The 19,598-nt window shown below is 45.0% G+C and overlaps 1 protein-coding gene across 5 annotated transcripts in view; it reads left to right on the plus strand.

Moving 5' to 3' along the window:
• Positions 1-13,843, plus strand: part of XPNPEP1 (X-prolyl aminopeptidase 1) — a 54,965-nt gene extending 41,122 nt beyond the window's left edge. For all 5 annotated transcript variants that reach the window (XM_041744352.1, XM_041744356.1, XM_041744354.1 and 2 more), the window contains 9 exons: positions 1,354-1,412; positions 1,554-1,631; positions 3,503-3,574; positions 5,102-5,162; positions 6,643-6,712; positions 7,585-7,758; positions 8,480-8,556; positions 9,797-9,895; positions 13,295-13,843. In XM_041744352.1, the coding sequence (XP_041600286.1) occupies positions 1,354-1,412; positions 1,554-1,631; positions 3,503-3,574; positions 5,102-5,162; positions 6,643-6,712; positions 7,585-7,758; positions 8,480-8,556; positions 9,797-9,895; positions 13,295-13,423 (819 nt within the window). In that variant the 3' untranslated portion in view covers positions 13,424-13,843. The remainder of the gene's footprint in view (positions 1-1,353; positions 1,413-1,553; positions 1,632-3,502; positions 3,575-5,101; positions 5,163-6,642; positions 6,713-7,584; positions 7,759-8,479; positions 8,557-9,796; positions 9,896-13,294) is intronic.
• The last annotated feature ends 5,755 nt before the right edge of the window (positions 13,844-19,598 follow it).

Below are 19,598 nucleotides of genomic sequence, written 5' to 3' on the forward strand. Positions count from 1 at the left end.
TCTTAGTCTTTGTTTACCACGTGGCTGTAGATTATTCAGAAGCTGTAAACGTGTGACTCTAACCGTGGCCCTCTCTGTGCTCTGGTGACTCTGAGGTCTAAGGTCTTGATCTAATTTTAGTACTCTCTCTTGGTAGTTCTTTCAGGAAATTTGGTGTGTATTTAGAATTTTTTTTAGTTGTTGAAAATAGTAACATTGATGAAGAAAGAATTTCCTTAACTGAGAGGACCTTTTTTGGGTCAAGGCATTTTCTTGTAAGTGGAATTTCATTATAAGGAAAAATGATTCACAATAATATTATAGGCAAGCTGATTGTATTAAGAGAAAAAGATCTTTGTGTACATTTTAGACTTCAATTTGAGATATAAAACTCTGGATAGTATATTGACTCTTCGGCCATGAGTTTCTTGCCTTTTCATTCCTTATGGTTGACAGCAGGGGGATTGCTTTGTGCTGTTATTAAACAATCTCATGTTCCCTTTAAGTGTTATATAAACAACTCTTTAAAAGTAGCTTAAATTGGAAAAAGAGTATCACCCTTACTCCCACCTGTGTAACTATTTTATTCCCTCTGGCTGTTGTTGTTCTGTGTAAATCAATTTTACATGTCTCTCAGTGTATAGATATGATTTTGTATTTTATTTTATTCACTTAGTACCATAGTGTGAGCATTTTCCATGTGCTTTGAGGCCTTTAAAAAGGATCCAAATTGTAAAAGCATTGTGTGGTGACAGATGGTAGCTACACTTGTAGTGAGCATAACGTAACACAGAGATATTGAATCACTGTGTTGTATACCTGAAACTAACATAGCATTGTGTGTCAACTACACTCAAAACCACAAAAACAAAACAAAACAAAAAAAAATAGCAACAGAAAAATGGATCCAAATAGAGAGGTTGTGTTTAGTGGTTAGACCAATTTGCCATTCCTCCTATTTTCAAGTATTTAGAGCATTTTTTTTTTTTTTGCGCTATTATCAGCTTGTAATACTATCTTTGTGTTTATCTTTTTATTTAGGATGACTTTTTTAGGACGATATCCTAGCAGGAGATGCTTTTGAATTTTTAAACTTAGATGGATTGTTTGGGGGAGGTTTTAGGGCATAACATGGAGGCAAATAGTTGAATGAAAAATTGAAAGGATAGAAACCCCTTCTACTTTAGATAGCTTTGATAAGAATCTTTAGAAATTCCCTCCTTATTAAAGATGAGACATCAGCTGTGTCCTGTAGGTAGAAAGTTGGGACATGGGAAGTGAAGAAAAAAATAAGCTTTTAATGCATGCCCTTTAATATGTACGAAATGCATTGATATATTGCCCCAGATGGTTTATAAGCAACTCTCTTAATAGGTGCCCAAAGGTGGTGTGTCCGAGATCTCAGCTGCTGACAAAGCCGAGGAATTTCGCAGGTAAGGAACCATGTGTGGGGGTGTGGGGGCATGACCCTTATGGTTATTTCTTTGGCAAGTTAAATGAGGCTGAGAGGGCCCCGATTCTTGGCACAATAAAATCCTTTAAGCTGCTTTGCTCTCTGTGCCTTTCTGTTCTAGGCAACAGGCTGACTTTGTGGACCTGAGCTTCCCAACGATTTCCAGTACGGGACCCAATGGCGCCATCATTCACTACGCGTAAGGCATGCGGAGGAGCACGCTGCCTGGCTTTGCTGCTGCTTCTGCACAGAAGCCTGAGCAGGGGAGAGACATTATTTTACCAGAGGCCCCAATGCCCACCTCTATGTGTCTGTTGAAACTGTTCTTATATGGGACATGAGGACTTGTTATCTCTTGTTTCCTCTAAATCTCCAAGTCTCTGCCTTTTGGGAGCCTTGACCTCAGGTGTATGGCATTGATCTTCTCCATGATATAGTCAAATGGGTTGTCCCCTCTTTCCTTTCTGAGGTCACAAAAGCTGTATTCATAGCTCTTGATCATGGTGATGAGAATATTTAGTGTTTGTCTTTCCTGATAATGGTAGCCTTCTTGATGTATGAGTCCAAACATCTTGTGAGCTCCATCCATCACCTCCTTACTGAAAAACTTATCACTAGGTTATTGAGCATCCTCTTGTGATAAGGGAGGTAAGTAGCACCCTTTCTTTCCTCCCTGCGGGCTTGAAGCTTGGCACCCAGCCTATGGGGAATATCAGCAGATGATGTGCAAGATCCTGTGGACTCACAGCACAGAGCGTTCCCTGTACTCTGAGATGGGAGGAGCACTGATGAGTTTGGGAAACGAAACTTGGCTTGGTCATTAGGCTCTAGCTTCAGATTTGTCCAGTTGAATGGCTTTGCCTTGTGTTGAGCATTTTGAGTTCTTTGCTTCATGTCTGTGATATACACAATCAGTGGAGGAATGCTTGGTCTGTCTCACCGGGCTGTATATAGGCAGAGATTCCTGCCCCCCCCCCCCTTTTAATAATTGCTTTTAGACCTTTTAGTCTTGGGGCAAATTTTGAAGCGGTGTGTGGGAGACAGTCACAGATGTGATTGTGCAGTTCTCTTACATTAATGCTTCTGTTCCAAAATTAAAATGTAAAAAGGACTTCAGTTTTTTTTGTCTTATGTTTAATTCAGGTGATGAATTTCTTGGCTGGATACTATCCTATAATTTTGCATATAATTAACACATGAAAAAATTTCAGATCAAGGAGGGGGAGAAGTCTGCTTCTGCTTTGGCATTTTTACCCTGTGGGCTGTGGGAAGCCTGTTGAGAAGCAGGGCGCTGGAGCTGGTTCCATATCTGATTGTCTTTCTCAGTCGTTTGGCTTGGGTGTGACCACTGATGCCCTTGGTGCTGAAGAGAGGAGGTGGTGCCTGGAAATGAAGGAGTCCTTCTCTCAGATGCAGGACAGAGACTTGGAATGCTCCCTTTAGCATTTCCCAGTGCAGTGGTACTATCTGGAAATCAGATCACTCTTTAAAAATACCTCATGTTCATTTAAAAAAAGTGCTTCAGCATTAGAACATTGTGATCCACTCCTTTTCCCAGTTAAAACCCCTTTAGTTTTTCTCCCAAACTGAGACATTTACCTTCTGCCTGTCTGGTGGTGTTGGGAGCACATGGGGAGGCCCCTGACGTGGAATCTGAGGCTGGGGCCTGGGACTCCCACACCCAGAGACAATGACTCCTGGCCGCTCCATTCCCAGTTTTCAGGACTATAGCATGGTCCTCTTGAATCTATTGATTATTATTTCTGTAGCTTTTATAATTATTACATGAATACCTGTTTTGTTCCAGATACAAATAGAGATAGATGTGAAGAAATACGTTCTTCTTCCTTCTCTTGAGCTCTTTATCCAGTTGTGGAGATAGATTGACTGGGTCTTTGAGTAGTTCTAGAAGATTAAATTATTTGGAATAATTGTGTGGGTAACTTTTAATTTTGATATAATTTCAGACTTACATAAGTTGTAAGAGTAGTATAAGGAACTCTTGTATGTCTTCTCCCAGATTCAGCTAGTAAATTTGTGGAATAATTAATTTTTAATTAACTTTCTTAGGCCAGTCCCTGAGACGAATAGGACCTTGTCCCTAGATGAAGTATACCTCATTGACTCGGGAGCTCAGTACAAGTAAGTGAACTAGGGCTTGATTGGGGTTGGGTCAAAAAACTTGAATAGGGAGCAAGCCAGGCTCCAGCCAAGGGTGCTCAGCTGGGAATCTCACTCTGCTCCAGGCACTAATGGAATCGTTCTCATGTCTTGTCCTTTTTTTCACCCCTGCTTGAACTTGTCCATTGGTGACTCTTCCCACAAAAGGCTGTTTGATAGAAATGTTTAGTTCTTGGCCGGAAGTTGTTAAATACTAAATAAATAACTAAAAGCAAGCTTTCAAAACCATTGGAAAGGCTTCTTCCATAGCTCATAAACTGCGTGCTAGCTCTCTGGACTTGCAGCAGCCCCAGGGCCTTACAAAGTGAGGGATTAATTTTAAATGAGTAAATGAGAAACTAGGGTTGCCCCTGAATTTCTGAATTTCCATCTTGATGTCTCGCAGCTTTCATACTCAGCCTCTAGAAAGTTTCTCAGAGAAGAACCCAAGATTTTGCTGGATCTGAATGTGGAACCCAGGAGAAGGAGCTGGAATAGGTGTTGTCTGCATTAAGAGAGCACAAGCCAGGCCTTTTAATGCTCCATTCCCACTGCAGTTGGGACTGTGGCTGATGGAGAGCCTGAGTATTTTTTTTTTATTTTTAAAGATTTTATTTATTTTTTAGAGAAAGAAAGAGAATGAGAGCAAGATTGGAGGGAAGGGATCTCCCCAGAGGGAGAGGGAGTAGGAAAGAATCTCACTGACCTGGTGCTGAGTGCAGAGCCCTACATGGGGCTTCGGATGCTTAACCGACTGAGCCACCCAGGTGTCCCTGGAGAGCCTGATTATTTGGTGGGGTCTGCCACATATGTGGAAATGACAGCCTAGCCTGGGGACACACTGGTTACCATTAATGATAACAGCTTAGAGCTCAGGGTGTTGAGATGGTTCAGTTTTAAATTTTAGTAGGATTGCAAAATTCCCATTTCTATGTTAGGGGTGTGAATTAGGCCACTCTAAGAGATGCCTTTGGGTATTTTTAGGGTCTAGTCCTTTGCTGTCCTGAGGGGAGGAATTAGAGGTTGGCCCTGTTTTGATAGAAGCAGGCTCCTATTTGCTCCTATTTACTTTGTCCTCCTCCCCCTCATTTATAACCCCGTGATAGTATCTCCGATGAGACAGTCCTCACATTGTAGACCAAAAGTGCTTATGTCAGGGCCTGATGGAGTTCATTCTCACTACCTCCGACCATCCTAGCATTCATACTTTGTTTCATTTTATTTATTTATAAAAAGATTTATTAATTTGAGAGAGAGAGAGAGAGAGAGAGAGAGAGAGAGAGAGAGAAGACCACAAGCAGGAGGGGAGGAGCAGAGGGAGAGGGAGAGAGTGAATCTTAAGCAGACTCCACACTGAGCATGGAGCCCGATGTGGGGCTTGATCTCAATGACCCTGAGATCATGACCTGAGGTGAAACCCCAGAGTCAGATGCCTGACTGCACCACCCAGGTGCCCCTGAGCAAAAGCTTATATTTAGTGAACACTAATCTGTCCTTTCTTTTGGAAAGGGATGGGACGACAGACGTGACACGGACCATGCATTTTGGGACCCCTACAGCCTATGAGAAGGTAAGCTGGAGCAGAAAATGAGAGAGCCCTCCCTGCTTTCTTAAGAACGGCATTGCTTTTATGAAAAGGAATTGTATAATGAAGTAAAATTTGTCTGTGAGTTAGTAAAACAGCTCATTACTCTGGAGCCTGGCTTATCTGCTTCGTGATGTCCATTTAATTAATTACTGGAGAAATTTTAAAAGCATTCCGTTTGCTAAGGTCAGAGCCACTCAGATTTCAGTTTACACAGCGTCAGTGTTCTCTTGAGTCAGGAAATCTCTATGGAGATGGGAGTGGGGTAATGAAACGTCTGCTTTTTACAAACTGTCTTGATTTGATTCTGAAAGCCACCTGCCTTCTTTTAAGTTCAGCATTTCCATCTATGGCTTACCTCAGGCACCCCCTGCAGTGGTACACACTGCTTAGGTTGTGCTGTCTGGCGTGGAGAGGAGATGGCAGTGAGGTAGAGGGATGTGCACCAGGAGTCTGGAGGTTGGACTTCAGGTCTTCTCTGCTGTACACTGGCCCCGTGACTTGCCTAAAGCACTTAGACCACCTCCATAAAAATGGGGCTAAGAATACCTGCCTCCAGGGCTGGTTGTAACGGTGCCATGACCCTGGTAAATTCCAGGATCAGTCCCTACCAGGTGAATGTTGGTTGAGTCTCTTGAGTGAATCTGTTTTTCTAGGAGCTCCTATAGGAAGTTTATCCCAGGGGTAGAGTTTTATGCCAAGCTGCAGAGCAGATTTCATAGTCTTGGTCTTGTACCTCATCTGTTTGTAGACACGAGCACCTTAAAAGAATTTGACCTCGGTGCCACATAACTTTGGCATGACTCTTTTGTGCAGGCTAAAGAGCTTGAGACCAGATTGAAGGGTGTGGGTTTAGTCCTGGTTCTGTACCTTACTGGCAAGCCACTAACCTTCCAAGCAGCACTCTTCTTTTCCAGGCAGTAGGGCTAAGCCCTGAGTATAACATTGGTAAGGGGCACAGTTGCTGGAGCAAGACCGCCTGGCTTAAGGTCAGATGCTGCCAATTACAAGCTACGCCACTGGCAGGCTAGTTCATCTGTGTCAAGTGAGGGTGACAACAGAATCTCCAGCATAGCGTGTGGGGTTTAGTGTTCAGTGCTTAATACCATGCCTGGCACAGGGGACTAGCTCGGTAAATGTTAGCTGGTGTCATCAGGATTTTTTGTTACTTTTCCTCGTCTTTCTCAGGCTCAAAGTGTATCAGAATGTTCATTACAAGGGAAGAACCTGTGGGCTCATCTCTCTCACAGTTCTCTTTTAACTAACTTTAATTTCAAGATTTTCTGAAAAATCGGCCCCATGGCCCACCTTTTTTATCCACCAGAGTTTTTTCTTTTTACTCTGATTTTCTCTGTGGTGTTGCTAAAAACCTTCAGAAGCAAGGTTTTCTGAACTGCCGGGACACTACAGGACCGAAGCATCTTGTCCTCGTTCTGCAACATGCCCCCTGGGTTTTCTTTGGCAGGAATGCTTCACATATGTCCTCAAGGGCCACATAGCTGTGAGTGCAGCCGTTTTCCCGACTGGAACCAAAGGTAGGTGGTTCCTTCTGTCATATGGCAGGCTTTTTCTTGTTCAGGCACCAAACATGTCTAAATTTGAGTAGGAGAACATTTCCTTTCTTGTCATGTCAGGCCCAGCCAGAGCTAGTGTTGCATGGAGTCTCCTAGAACCACTGACTGAGCTCAGGGAACCTCCCAGGGAGCCAGGCTTTGGTTTGGGCCTGATGTCAGTGGTGTACCTCTCCTAACCACCTAAGGTGTTAGATGAGACATATGGGTGGATCCCAGGAGAGAGCAGCCAGGGCTGAAGGCCTCCAGACCTGAGTGGAAGTTGATACGGCCTCCTATCTGTCCTGCCTCAGTGGACCAGTGCCTCCTTTTGGGATCCTTGTCAGGATTTATTTTCCTGGGGACCTGACTTCACATATATACCAGTTGAGGACTGATGGCTGGGCATTAGATGGGGAGTGGACAAGCCCTGGGCCTTGGATCTGCTTAGATTGGGCCTGCATTCATCTCCCTTGGCACCTATTTCCTTGTAGTCTGTTTAGAGTCTCCTCTTTGTAATCCTGAAACCTCAGGATCCCAGAGCCAGGAAGGGGATGTCTGTATCATCAACACCCTGAGCTGCAGCAAGGTGTCCAGCCCCTTCACTGGCTTCCTGGACAAACAGTTCTCTAGCTTCAGACTGAGCTCCAGACTGGCTGGGGAGTGGCTGTCCTTGGGAGCTCTGATTGTTAGTTCTTTCTTACGCTGGGTTGAAATCAGAGCCCTCCAGTAACTTTTACACGTTGGTTTCTGTTTCACTTTCTGGAGCCAAGCATAATAAATCTAATCTCTAAAGTGCTTTGCAAATTGAAAAGTACTGGACAAATATCATCAAGTGGTTCTTATGTGTCTTTCAGGACACCTTCTTGACTCGTTTGCCCGCTCAGCTTTATGGGATTCTGGCCTGGATTACCTGCACGGAACAGGACATGGTGTTGGGTCTTTTCTGAATGTTCACGAGGGTCCTTGTGGCATCAGTTATAAAACCTTCTCTGATGAGCCTTTGGAGGCAGGCATGATCGTCACTGATGGTAAGTGTCCCTCACATCCAGGGTGTGCACGGGTCTTCGAGCCTGTATGAGGCTCTTTGTTGTTTCTTATATTTTGATGATCTTAAAGTAAATTGGATATAATTTCCCCCTTTTGTCACCTTGAATTTAACAAGACAACTTTTTATGATTATAAAAGTGGTACGTGTTCATTTTAGAAAAGGTGAGACTGTGGGACAGTGTGTGGAAGATGAAAATCATTTGGAATCCAACTACCTAGGGGGAAACATTGCTTAATATTTTGATGTTATAGCTTTTGGTCTTTTATATATGTGTGTATCTTTTTTTTTTTCTAATCATTCCGATTCTACTGGATGACCTATTGTTTGTATTCTACTTTCTTACTTAATGTACTACTTTTCCCACATCATTACCATATCTCTACATAAATTTTAATGCCTGCATCGTTGTGTCTCATGAATGTGCTCCAGTGATTTATTTGGTGAACCCTCTGTAATTGTATTCCCTACCCTGGCACCTGTTTTCAGGGACTTTGGAACCTTTCTGCTCTTCGAGTACCTATTGGGGGTAGCCTTATGGAGGAGGCATCTCTGGGTTCTTGCGGCCCAGAGATGAGTGGGCTCTTGACCTGTTTCCCCTGCTCCTTCAGAGTGGAACTGTCATTCCAGGAGCAAGCCCTTCCCCTCTGTGTGCACGTGTCCATCATGGGCTGCTTTTCATTTCTGGGTTTGATTTCTTTTAGAGCCGGGGTATTATGAAGATGGGGCTTTTGGAATTCGCATTGAAAATGTTGTCCTGGTGGTTCCTGTGAAGACCAAGGTAGGTGATTATTTATTTATTTATTTAAAAATTTTCTAATTTCTTAATGAGGCAAAATGAAGATGTTTGTCTTTGGAGCCACGAGTGTGCCATTCTGGAGCCAAACTGGATCTTCCTTGCCCCGACATCAGGGAGTCCCTTAGAAATTACTCTCCTCTGCGAAACCAGAAAGAAAAACCTTAGTGAATTGGGATCCACAGCTGGAATTCATGGGCCCCAGGCAGGCCCCTGCCAGATGTGATTTGGAGCTCTCTCTGAGTTTACTGGAGGCTGCTTCTTGTCATGATGCTTCCTCTACTGGGGGCAAGTGTTGGGGCTGAGAGAGGTGCTTGTTTAACGGCTCCTCCCAAACCCGGGGCCAGGGCTTGGAAACTGTATTTTCAACAAATGTCTCAGATGATTTTTATTGGGTAAAACTGATTTTACCCTGAGGAACCCTCAGTTATCCATGGGTATAACAGGCCCCGCAGGCTGGTGATTAGACAGGTCTTTTGCCCTCCAGAAGACAGGTGCTTCACCTCCCCATCACTATTATCAAGAGGTTACAAGGCTTGAGGTGCTAGGCTTTACCTAGAAGACCCATTTATTCCTGTTCTGTGGTGATGGTGGAAATGGAACAGTTGGAAAGAAGTGGCTTCCTAAGCCTGCAGGGATCTGCTCTCTGCTTCCACATTGAAGTCACTGTTCTTGTGAGTGGCCTCACACCTCACTCAGTCCCACAGGCCTTGCCAGGAGCAGAGACCCAGCATGCTGGCAGGTGCCCTGGCCATTCCATGCTATGTAACATGGACAGACCTGTTATCTGTCACCTGATGAGACCAGCTAGTCAAGGCAGGACACATGGTTAACTGTTAAATAAAAGTGATGTTGGGGACTTGTACTCCGATAGAGTCTTGAGAACACAAACCATTGATGCCCCTCATCCAGACTACCATGCTCTGCCCCTGCTGTTTCTCTATCACAGTGGACATTAGCTTGCAGACCTGCTGCTGACAGCCCCTCGGCTTTTCTGGTAGCTGCTGTTGGCATAGCGGAGCAACTCGAGGACAGTGGCATCAACTGGGTTCATTGTACCTCCTGGGCCTATGAAAATGCTGACCGGCTCACCCCTTCTTGGTTTCCTAGTCACACGTGGCCCCAGGGCATGGGGGCGGTGATCATGTCTGGGGGGGAATGACCTCATGGTGGTTCACTGTGGTAGAGAGGAGTAAAAACTTGTGTTTTCTTCCTTTTCCAACAGTATAACTTCAATAACCGGGGAAGCCTGACCTTTGAACCTTTAACTTTGGTTCCAATACAGACCAAAATGATAGATGTGGATTCTCTTACAGACAAAGAGGTAATGAGGGTGGCTTGGAGGAGACAGAGTGAGAGTGGGGGTGGAGAGCTTACCTCATATTCTCTAGTCTGTTCTCACTTGTTTAGAGGTGTGTGCCACCTGAGTCTGAAAATCCTGGGTCTCCTGAGGACTATAGGTGCTTGTCCTGTATTTATTTGTTGGCTCTCCAGGTAGAGATAGTCCTCCTTGCACCATTGTGGGGCTGCAAGTCTATGACTGGGACTGGTCCATGTTGCTTTCCTTGAGGCCCAGACCTGTAGGTGTGCTGAGGTGCGTTTAGCAAACCATGGGCCACGCGTCTTCTCTCTGAAAAGCCGGATGGGTGGTAGGGCCTGTTGGCCATTGCATATGCCAGATTGTTTTCTCGTGTTGAATGAAACATTAAGGGAACGAAAAGCAAAATCTATTATCACATGCCCAGTTTTCACACAGAGAGAAGAGAGGTGGTGCCTACTATCTGGTCACTCCAGGCTGTGAAACTTTGTAAAGCTTGGAGCACAGTGGTGCCCACTATCAAGCTCAGAGGGTTGCAGGTCTTGAACCCCCCTTCACATCCTGTGGTGGGTGTCTGGGCCCAGAGGGCCAGGTGAGGTGGCAGGCCCCGGGACCCAGAGTAAGGCCTGAGGGATCAGGCAGGTGATGAAAATCAGAGTAGAGAAAAGGGTCAGAAACAGGGCAGGAACAGTCAGCACTGGACAGACAAACCATTCCCAAGCCAGAAGCCAGGAGGACATAAGTTCCAGAGCAAGGCAGGTGACTGATGGGAGCCAAAGGCAGGACAAGCATGACAGGTTACTGTAGGAGTAAATTTTTGTTGCCCAGAAGAGCCACTGGCCTCATCCTGGGGACCTTGAAGTGCCCCTTCAGGCACCTGGGCCTCATGCTTGGCACCAGAGCAAATGCCTCCAAGGCCTGAGGAGGCCTCGCTGTTGGACTGTAGAATGGGACTCTCCCAGCCAGAAGCCTCTTTTCCCTTATCCAGCTCACAGATGGGTGACAGAAAAAGACCATCTACTTCCTGCTTAGCATGGGCACCTCTGCTTAACCGTCATTGTCCTTGACCAGCCAGATGTTCCCACTCACGGCACTTAAACGAGGGGTACTGTTGTGGCTTTATTCAGCTTGTAGATGGTGCTGGACAGGAGACACAGCTTGTCGGCAGCACAGGGTCCAGTGTGTCTCTGGCAGGAAGAGTTCCTTCAGCAATCCAGGGGCTCGTCTCGAGCCCCCCTATGGGTGACTCAGGTGAAAGGGGACATGATGAACACATGAGTGGGCATGGAAGCCATCCTGCTTTGAATCCTTGGTGCACCGTAGGAGCCAATGTCTCTTCTCACGGGCTTGGGTACAGCTTCCAGGGTCTTAGCAAGGGATTCTCCTGCAATCCTGTAAAAAGTCACTCTCCTCTCGGCAGCCCATGGCAGTGGCTCCCTACCACATAACTCTAGGTCACACAGTCTTTGCTGTCCCTATAAAGTGCACTATCAAGAGGCATTCCTTCCAGTAATACTCTACTTTGTCCCGGGAAATAGTGCATGGGGAGGGGTGAGCAAGGCCATTCTTCTTTGAGGGAGAGTTTTGTTAACCTAACTCAGTCCACCCCATGACATTGGATAGACCAGTGGGTTCTGTTGTCATCATTGGTTCATTACTACACTGTGCATGGCCAAGTCACTGTTCTTTCTACCAATTCGTTTTTATAGGGCAGATAGTATCTTCTTAGCCTTAGATCATAAGCAAGTTCCTACAAAGAGCAGTAGATGTATTTAACATATCAAGCAGAGTATATTTGTTGTTTCTTTTAGCAAAAGAATCTTTTTCCATGTACCCCTTAATAAATCCGGGGCTTCATTCTCTTTGAAGGCACATTACTACCCACAACCAGATTCTTTCCATTTGGCTTTTATGATACTTGGTCATGCCCGTTACCATCTCCCAAACAGTCTTTTTGGTTTCTTTAGGGACTTTTTGGGTTGGGTTTGCATTCCCATTCTTTATCACCAGATGGCAGCTGAGGACTTTGGTCATGAACATGGGCGGCTGCAGACTTTCAAGGCCTTCGGGATGTTGGTCAGGCCCCACTGAGGATGTGGGTACAACTGAAAGGGTCTTAGGGGACTTTGACCTCGGCTTCAGGGTTGGCTGCCTTCGGCTGCAGGCTGTCTTGTAGCCCATTCTGACCCATAGCAGTCTGCTAGCTTTTGACACCCTGTCCTGCTCCCCAGCTCCCAGCAGGGGCTAGTAGATTCTTAATAGTGGAGAGTGGAGCCCTGGCTGGGTCAGAGCCAGCTGGCAGTACCACTGCATCTGTCTGCCCATCTTAGTCCCTGAGCTCATCCTTGGTATGTGGGCAAGACCGTAGTCCCTGATGTCCGTCCATTTGTAATACCACTGCCTTCCCAGATGGTGTGTGGGTCATCACAACAGCAGCATAGATGATGATATTACTCTTGCCAGCCTCACTGCACCTGAGTGTCTGGTCAGGCCCACTTCATGGACAGTGAAGAGAATAGGTGGTAGTCCTCTGGGTAGAATTTGCTTCACTCTAGCCTTCACACCCGCCCTGCCCCAAGGGGGAGACTTCACCCTTTTATGGCTACAGAACTTTCACCATCAGGTGCTGGAGATCAGCTCTGACCCAGGCACCAAGTCCTGTCAGACCTCCTTCATTCTTAACTCTTTTTAAAAAAAATCTCTTGGGGTGGTGGGCACATTCAGCTGAGTGTCTGAAAGTTAAGCTCCCAGGCCCATCCTGTAGCACCACAGTCCTTGGTTCGCCAAAGGTTTGGGGTTCATCTAGATAGCCACACTCCCAAGACCCATAGGGGCTCAGCTGATCCTGGTTTATTCAGCTTTGTCAGTGGATGCAAGTAGGAAACTCAGTGCATTGGTGGGACACCTTCAGGTGTGTCTCTTAGCAGGGCTCTTACTGGCCATCTCAGCGCTAGTTTTCAGTACTCTTTCCTCCACTGCCACCCTGAGATGGCGAAGGTATTTGGGAACAAGGCCACATAGGTGGGCGTAGAACCTACCAGATTGCCTGCCCCATCCCTCTTACAATGTCCTGTGGTTGTGGCTTCTGGGGGTCCTGTTGAGAATAATACCTGGTTCCAGGTTACTCTGACTCAGGGGAGCCCAACACCTTGCTCTCAGGTAAGTATGGTTCCTTCACATGCAGTAGACTGTTCTGGAAGCATTTTGCCGTAAGTGATGTGGCCTTGTCCCATCGATTTCCAGGGAAATAGAGCACAAGGAAGTTACTCGTCCCTAAGCAGGGGGAGAAGGTTTTGTGTATCTTTGTCCTCAACTTGTAATCTTGGTACTCGGGGCCTCCCTGTTTGCCCATGGAATCCTTGGGAGAGGTGTGAATACCGCATTTGGCTTTCTCCCTTCTTGTAGTGTGATTGGCTCAACAACTACCACCTGACCTGCAGGGATGTGATCGGGAAGGAATTGCAGAAGCAGGGCCGCCAGGAAGCTCTCGAGTGGCTCATCAGGGAGACACAGCCCATCTCCAAACAGCATTAATGCCTCCCTGGTTTGGGTTTTTGTAAGATGCTCCAGGGAAGGGAAGAAACCCGGCAGATTCCTGACATCTGTCTCCTTTCCTCTCCTTCCTTTCTTCCCCTTTTTACTTTGAGATTCTAAGGAGAACTGAAAATCTTCTTATCCTCTTTGATATTTTCTTGCAAACACTCGATCTTTTATGATTTTTTTAATTATTGAGAACGAGCCAAGAATAAAATTGCTGCACTGGAAGGAGGGTCCCCCAAAACTGAACACTTGACCTGGGGGGACGCCTCGAGCAGCCACAGTGAGTTCTCTGGCCCGTGATGGTGAAGCCCTGCGCGCTTGCTCTCTGATGGTTCCAGGTGCTAGTACATCATTCACAATCTCCTTGATTCATGGGACTGTATTTATGATCAGTGAATAAAATGTCAAAATGTACTCTGTCTCAGCCGTGTCTTTCCTCGCATCACTGTCCACCCTGCGTGTTAGACAAGCTCATTCCTAGGGCTGGTGGCCTTTGGGGGAGATGTTTTCTAGGTAGAAGGTTCCCTCTGAGGGCAGATTCCTGGCCTCCCCACATATTGTCTGGCTTAACTGGAAAGCTTCCCTTTCTTTTCTCTAGAAAACCCAGTATTTTGGTGAGTATGTCAAAAGTGAGTCTTCCGTGGTCCACCCGGTGTCACACATTGCGGGGTCTCCCCCGCACACCAAAGCCATCATATTTCCTTGCTTGTGCACAGTGTTCTGTGGTAAGTGCCTGCGACTCCCCATCCTTGGGCTTTCTCTTGACTTGCACATATGGGGCAAGCCCAGAGGGCTGCAGAGCTGATGTTCCATGACAGACCATCATAGTTCGGCACAGGAGAACAGACTTCTTCAGCCCTTGACTGGGATGTCTGAGGTGTGGTCTACACTGACTCATGGGGTTGCCCAGTGGGATGGAGCCCCGTTGCCCACCATGGTAACTTGTTCAAGAACACACCCTTTATTTTCTTTCTTTCCTTCTGTGTTTCACTTTTCCTTTTCCCCACCGGTATTTCCTGGGGACATCCCCCCAATAAACTAATTACACACAAATCCTTGTGTCAGGGCCTGCTTTTTAAGGAACCCAACCTAAGACATACCCTGGAGATACAGCCACTAATCTGGTATATGTTTTTTCCAACTTCTTTGTGCTAAGTATTCAGTAACATGAAGAACAAGTAAATGTGTATAAAAGAATACATATGTGGAAACTAATACAACACTGTGTGTCAATTATACTTGAATTTAAAAAAGTGACAGACTGCTTCCAGTCTGAATTTAACACTGAACATTAAAAATGGAAACCTCTTTGACTGAATTGATAGTGTTGTGTACATACAACCTAAATCTAGTTTTAATCTGTTAGGAAATTCAAGTTATGTTTGGTTTGATGGGTTAATTAGTAACTTCTGAAAGGACATCTTTTCTGCTGTCAAGATGAGATTATCAGTTCAAAATGCGGATTTAAGTTCTCTGAAACGGAGGGAAATTTTTAAAATATGTGAATATTTTACATTTTTGGATTTATGGTTTTAATATCTGAAAAATATTAAAATTAAATAACCTCCTTAATCATAAAAAAGAAAGAATATGTATGCATGCGCACACACACATCACATGTATAAACATTGGGTCATGCTATACATATTACCAAATTTCTTTTAATTTGGCGGTATATCCAATTATTTTTCTATATTGGTGCACATAGATCTGATTATTTGTGATATTTCATTGTATGGTTAGCTCTTTTTTAAAAATTTTTATTTATTTATGATAGTCACACACACACAGAGAGAGAGAGGCAGAGACACAGGCAGAGGGAGAAGCAGGCTCCATGCACTGGGAGCACGAGGTGGGATTCGGTCCCTGGTCTCCAGGATCACGCCCTGGGCCAAAGGCAGTCACTAAACTGCTGCGCCACCCAGGGATCCCTGGCTAGCTCTTTTTAAAACTAATCTCATTAAATCTTAAACCATATCTTGGATTTGAATGGCTTTGAAAGATGAACAATATAGGCATGCTTCGGCCATCCACCAAAAGCATGGTTGGCAATGTCTGTTACTTTCTGCAGCTGGGGAAGCAGAAAATAGAGTGAGCTAATCTATTTTTACCATTCAGAACCAGGATGTCAGCAGGGAAAGTTTCACTGATAACGATGAGCCTTAAATTGACAGAGTGCCTAAAAACACTTGCCAACATTTCCGTTGTCCTTCCTCTCTTCTCTCAAGGATCGTTGGTTCCACCTGCTATGTGGGAGGAAGCAAGATACATGGCTAGTTCTCAGGTTGTATTTGTGATGTGGACTCAAAATAACAGGATGCATTTTGATCCACCAAAGATCAATTCTTGAATATGTGTGTTTCACACTTGCTCCTCTTTCTGTGTCCCATAGGATTGGACTTAAAAGAAGTTTCTCCTTAAATGATAGGATGTATTAGTCATGTTTCTCCTCCATCATCCCTCTAAAAGTCAGAAGACCTCCCCTTTAGGACTCAGACCATCATCTCTTCTGATATCCTGAAGGTTTTCCTCTCTCAGGAAACGGGAGCTGTGAATTGCAGTTGATCTGGAGTTCAAGCAGACCATAACTCAAGTGTGACAGCAGCTCCACTGTTTGTTCAGCAGGCTGTTAAGCCTGTCACTTCCCAAGGCAGCCTTAGAGCAAAGTTTGATTTAATTGGCTCAAGCCCAAGAAGCAAAGGTTCCTGGTGCCAGGTTCCTGGAACTTCCTGCCTGGATCTGTGTGTCTTGGCATTAAGGCCAAGTGACAACACTAGGCAAGCTGATCCCAGAAAGATGGAGAATCGGACTAAAACCGCAATGTGCAAGTGCTTAATTAAAGGGAAGATGAGATAAACGTGAGTCAAAAGACTCTTCTTTACTTTTAAATAAATGATTAAAAAAAAAGTTTGGGTGTAAAAGCAGGTAGTATGCTAAATTTATGGAATAATTCCAGGGAAGTTGATTTTTTTTTTAAAATTTTTTTGTTAACTTTTTATTTATTTATGATAGTCACAGAGAGAGAGAGAGAGGCAGAGACATAGGCAGAGGGAGAAGCAGGCTCCATGCACTGGGAGCCCGACGTGGGATTCGATCCCGGGTCTCCAGGATCGCGCCCTGGGCCAAAGGCAGGCGCTAAACCGCTGCGCCACCCAGGGATCCCAAGTTGATTTTTTTTTTTCTTGTTCAGTTTATCCCTTGGTGAAGTTTTAATGTACGAGGTGGTGAGGATTCCAGGAGGGGTACAGACATGGGGCTTGTGCTGTGGACAGCCCTCAGGGGCTGACTTCCCTCTTGGTAAAATAAATCCATCCATGTCATTTGTACGGTGTGAGGGGCCTGCCCACCACCCAGCCCTTTGTGCTTGTCCAGCCCGAGGGCCCATCCTGGCAGCACGAAGACAGGAATGGGCAATTGTGTAAGGAGGCATGGTTGTGAGCTGGGAGGACGGTTTTGCCCTTGCTGTTTCCACACAGCTGGGGGATTTAGGCCAGCAAGGACATGAAGAGTCAGTGAGAAGCAATTTGTAACATTTTTCATGCAAAATAGATTGAATCTATTTCAATCTATTTTGCTCCTGGGGGAGATGGGGGTGGTTGTGGGAAGGTGGGGGGGGGGTTGTGGGGAGGGGCTTGGCATTTAAAGCCCATACTGTGCTTGTTAGGTGTGAAAGTATTTGGAGTACAGAGTAGGGATTAAATGCACAGTATCTGTGTTTGTTTATTTATTTATTTATTTATTTATTTATTTATTTATTTATTTATTTATTTATGATAGTCACAGAGAGAGAGAGAAAGGCAGAGACACAGGTGGAGGAAGAAGCAGGCTCCATGCACCGGGAGCCTGATGTGGGATTCGATCCCGGGTCTCTAGGATCGCGCCCTGGGCCAAAGGCAGGTGCCAAACCGCTGCGCCACCAAGGGATGCACAGTATCTGTGTTTAAAAACAAAAATGCAGATTTTGGCAAGGTGGTGGCAGTCGTGTTGTAGTTTTTGGATTTCCCCAAATCACTCCATAAAAATGGTGTTTTGCTGGGATAACAAAAATAAAACTCATGGATGAGGTCTACACCAGAGGTAGGTGACAAGCATCCCCACAAACCCTTGCTGTGAGCATGTCAGCATCAGTGTAGGAGGAAGCCGAAGGTCTGCCAAGAGCCCCCAAATAACCATCAGGAAGTTGAAATCTCAGTGAGCCAATTCAAGAGTGGCCACCGAAACAGGGAGGGGGGAAGGTGTGTAGTGGTGATGGTTTGCACACATCAGTAGGTGAGCAGGAGGGATTTGAGGTAAGGCCAGCAGGGCTGGAGCGGGCAGTGTCCCAGGAATGCCTAGGACAAAGTCCCACACTCAGGAGAAACTAGGGATAGGCTCCCAGAGAAGGCAGGTCTGGTGCAGAACAGACAAAGGAAAGAGGACCAGTGGGAACAGAGCCAGGACCTTGCAGAAAGTAAGTGCTGTGTCTTTTAACGTATCACAAAGTCAACAGCAAAGGCCGCTGGCTCTAGAGCCCTGAATACAACTATCCTAGTTCAAGTCTCTCTTCCAGAAGTTCAGGAGAATTAATTTCACCTAAAAATGGGCTACAGAAAAGAAGATTGAAGTAAAGTGCTCTTATGAACTTAAAAATAATGTGCAGAATGACCTGCCTACGGTGAAATCGCATCATCAAGGCATGTCCATAAAAAAGTGAAAATGGTAATGTTTCAAAAATATATCTTTGGTTTGAAAAATAACATGCCAGAACAACATAAGACAGAATTAGAAAAGATGGGAAATTGAGAACTCAAGAAAGAATGAGAAAAAGCAATCATTTTAAAAATGAAGGAAAAACCAGCAGGAAGACCGAAATGAATAAATGCAACAATGTTTCAAGATCAATAGAAGATGAATAAGAGGAAAACAAAAAATAAAACCAAAATGAATAAAAGGGATTTAAGAGAAATTGACAGTTATAAAAGATAGGCAAAAAATTTAATATTTATGTAATAGGTTTCTCTAAAGAAGAAAACTTTTAAAGCAAGGAAATAGAACAAAAATTAACTATAATTTTAGAAAATATTCCCAAGATTTAAAAAACTCAAAAAGTTTGAAATTACACATTGCAGAGGAACATCCCAAAACCGAATAAATAGGCCCAGAATGACCAACAGGACATATTGTAATAAAGCTCTCATAGTTTAAAGAAAAATAATAAATCCTTTAGTATTCAAACAAATGATCCAGTAACTTAACAGTAGAAAAAAATGTGCGATTGCCATCTAGAATTGTTCACAGCAACATTTTTGGTGATAAGTAACATGTGGTTATGCTTACGGGGGGTGTTCATTATAATTCATTGAGCCCCACATTTGTATCCTGTGTTTTTTTGCATCTGGTGTGAAGGAGGCAGGAGGTACCCACCTGCACCTCACATGCCCTGTGATGAGGAAGGCTCACAGGAGAAATATTAAAATGTGATTTTATTTTCATTTTGATACTTTTAAATTTTTAAAAAGACTTTATTTATTCATGAGAGACACACAGAGAGAGGCAGAGACATAGGCAGAGGGAGAAGCAGGCTCCCTGACACCGGACTCCATCCCAGGACCCCAGGATCACACCCTAAGCCAAAGGCAGACAGACACTCAACCACTGAGCCACCCAAACAACCCATTTTGATATTTTTAAAATGTGTGTGTGTTTTTTAAAATTATTTATTTATTCATGAGAGAGAGAGAGAGAGAAAGAGGCAGAGACACAGAGGAAGAAGCAGGCTCCATGCAGGGAGCCTGATGTGGGACTTGATCCCCGATCTCCAGGATCACGCCCTGGGCTAAAGGCAGTGCTAAACCGCTGAGCCACCCGGGCTGCCCTTTAAATGTGGTTTTAAAGAGGAGCTGAAACTGTGTGTGTATGTGTGACATACCCTAGTTTTTAAACATCCATAGCCAATCTCATGTGAAACAAAAACCAGAAACCTGTGTGGGTCAAACAAACATGTGGGACCTGAATTTGGTTCTTGGGCAGCAGTTGTGTCTCCTCGTTGGCCTGTCACCCCAGGACAGGCCTCAAGTCCAGTGACCGCTGCCCAGTGAGAGGATGGCTGCCCGGCACCTCTCAGACACCGGGGCTCAGGTGTGCGCATCCACTGTCTTCATGAAAGGAGATGCTGCAGAAGACTCACCGC

Source organism: Vulpes lagopus, chromosome 2, assembly GCF_018345385.1.
Source record: "Vulpes lagopus strain Blue_001 chromosome 2, ASM1834538v1, whole genome shotgun sequence".
Lineage (NCBI taxonomy): Eukaryota > Metazoa > Chordata > Mammalia > Carnivora > Canidae > Vulpes > Vulpes lagopus.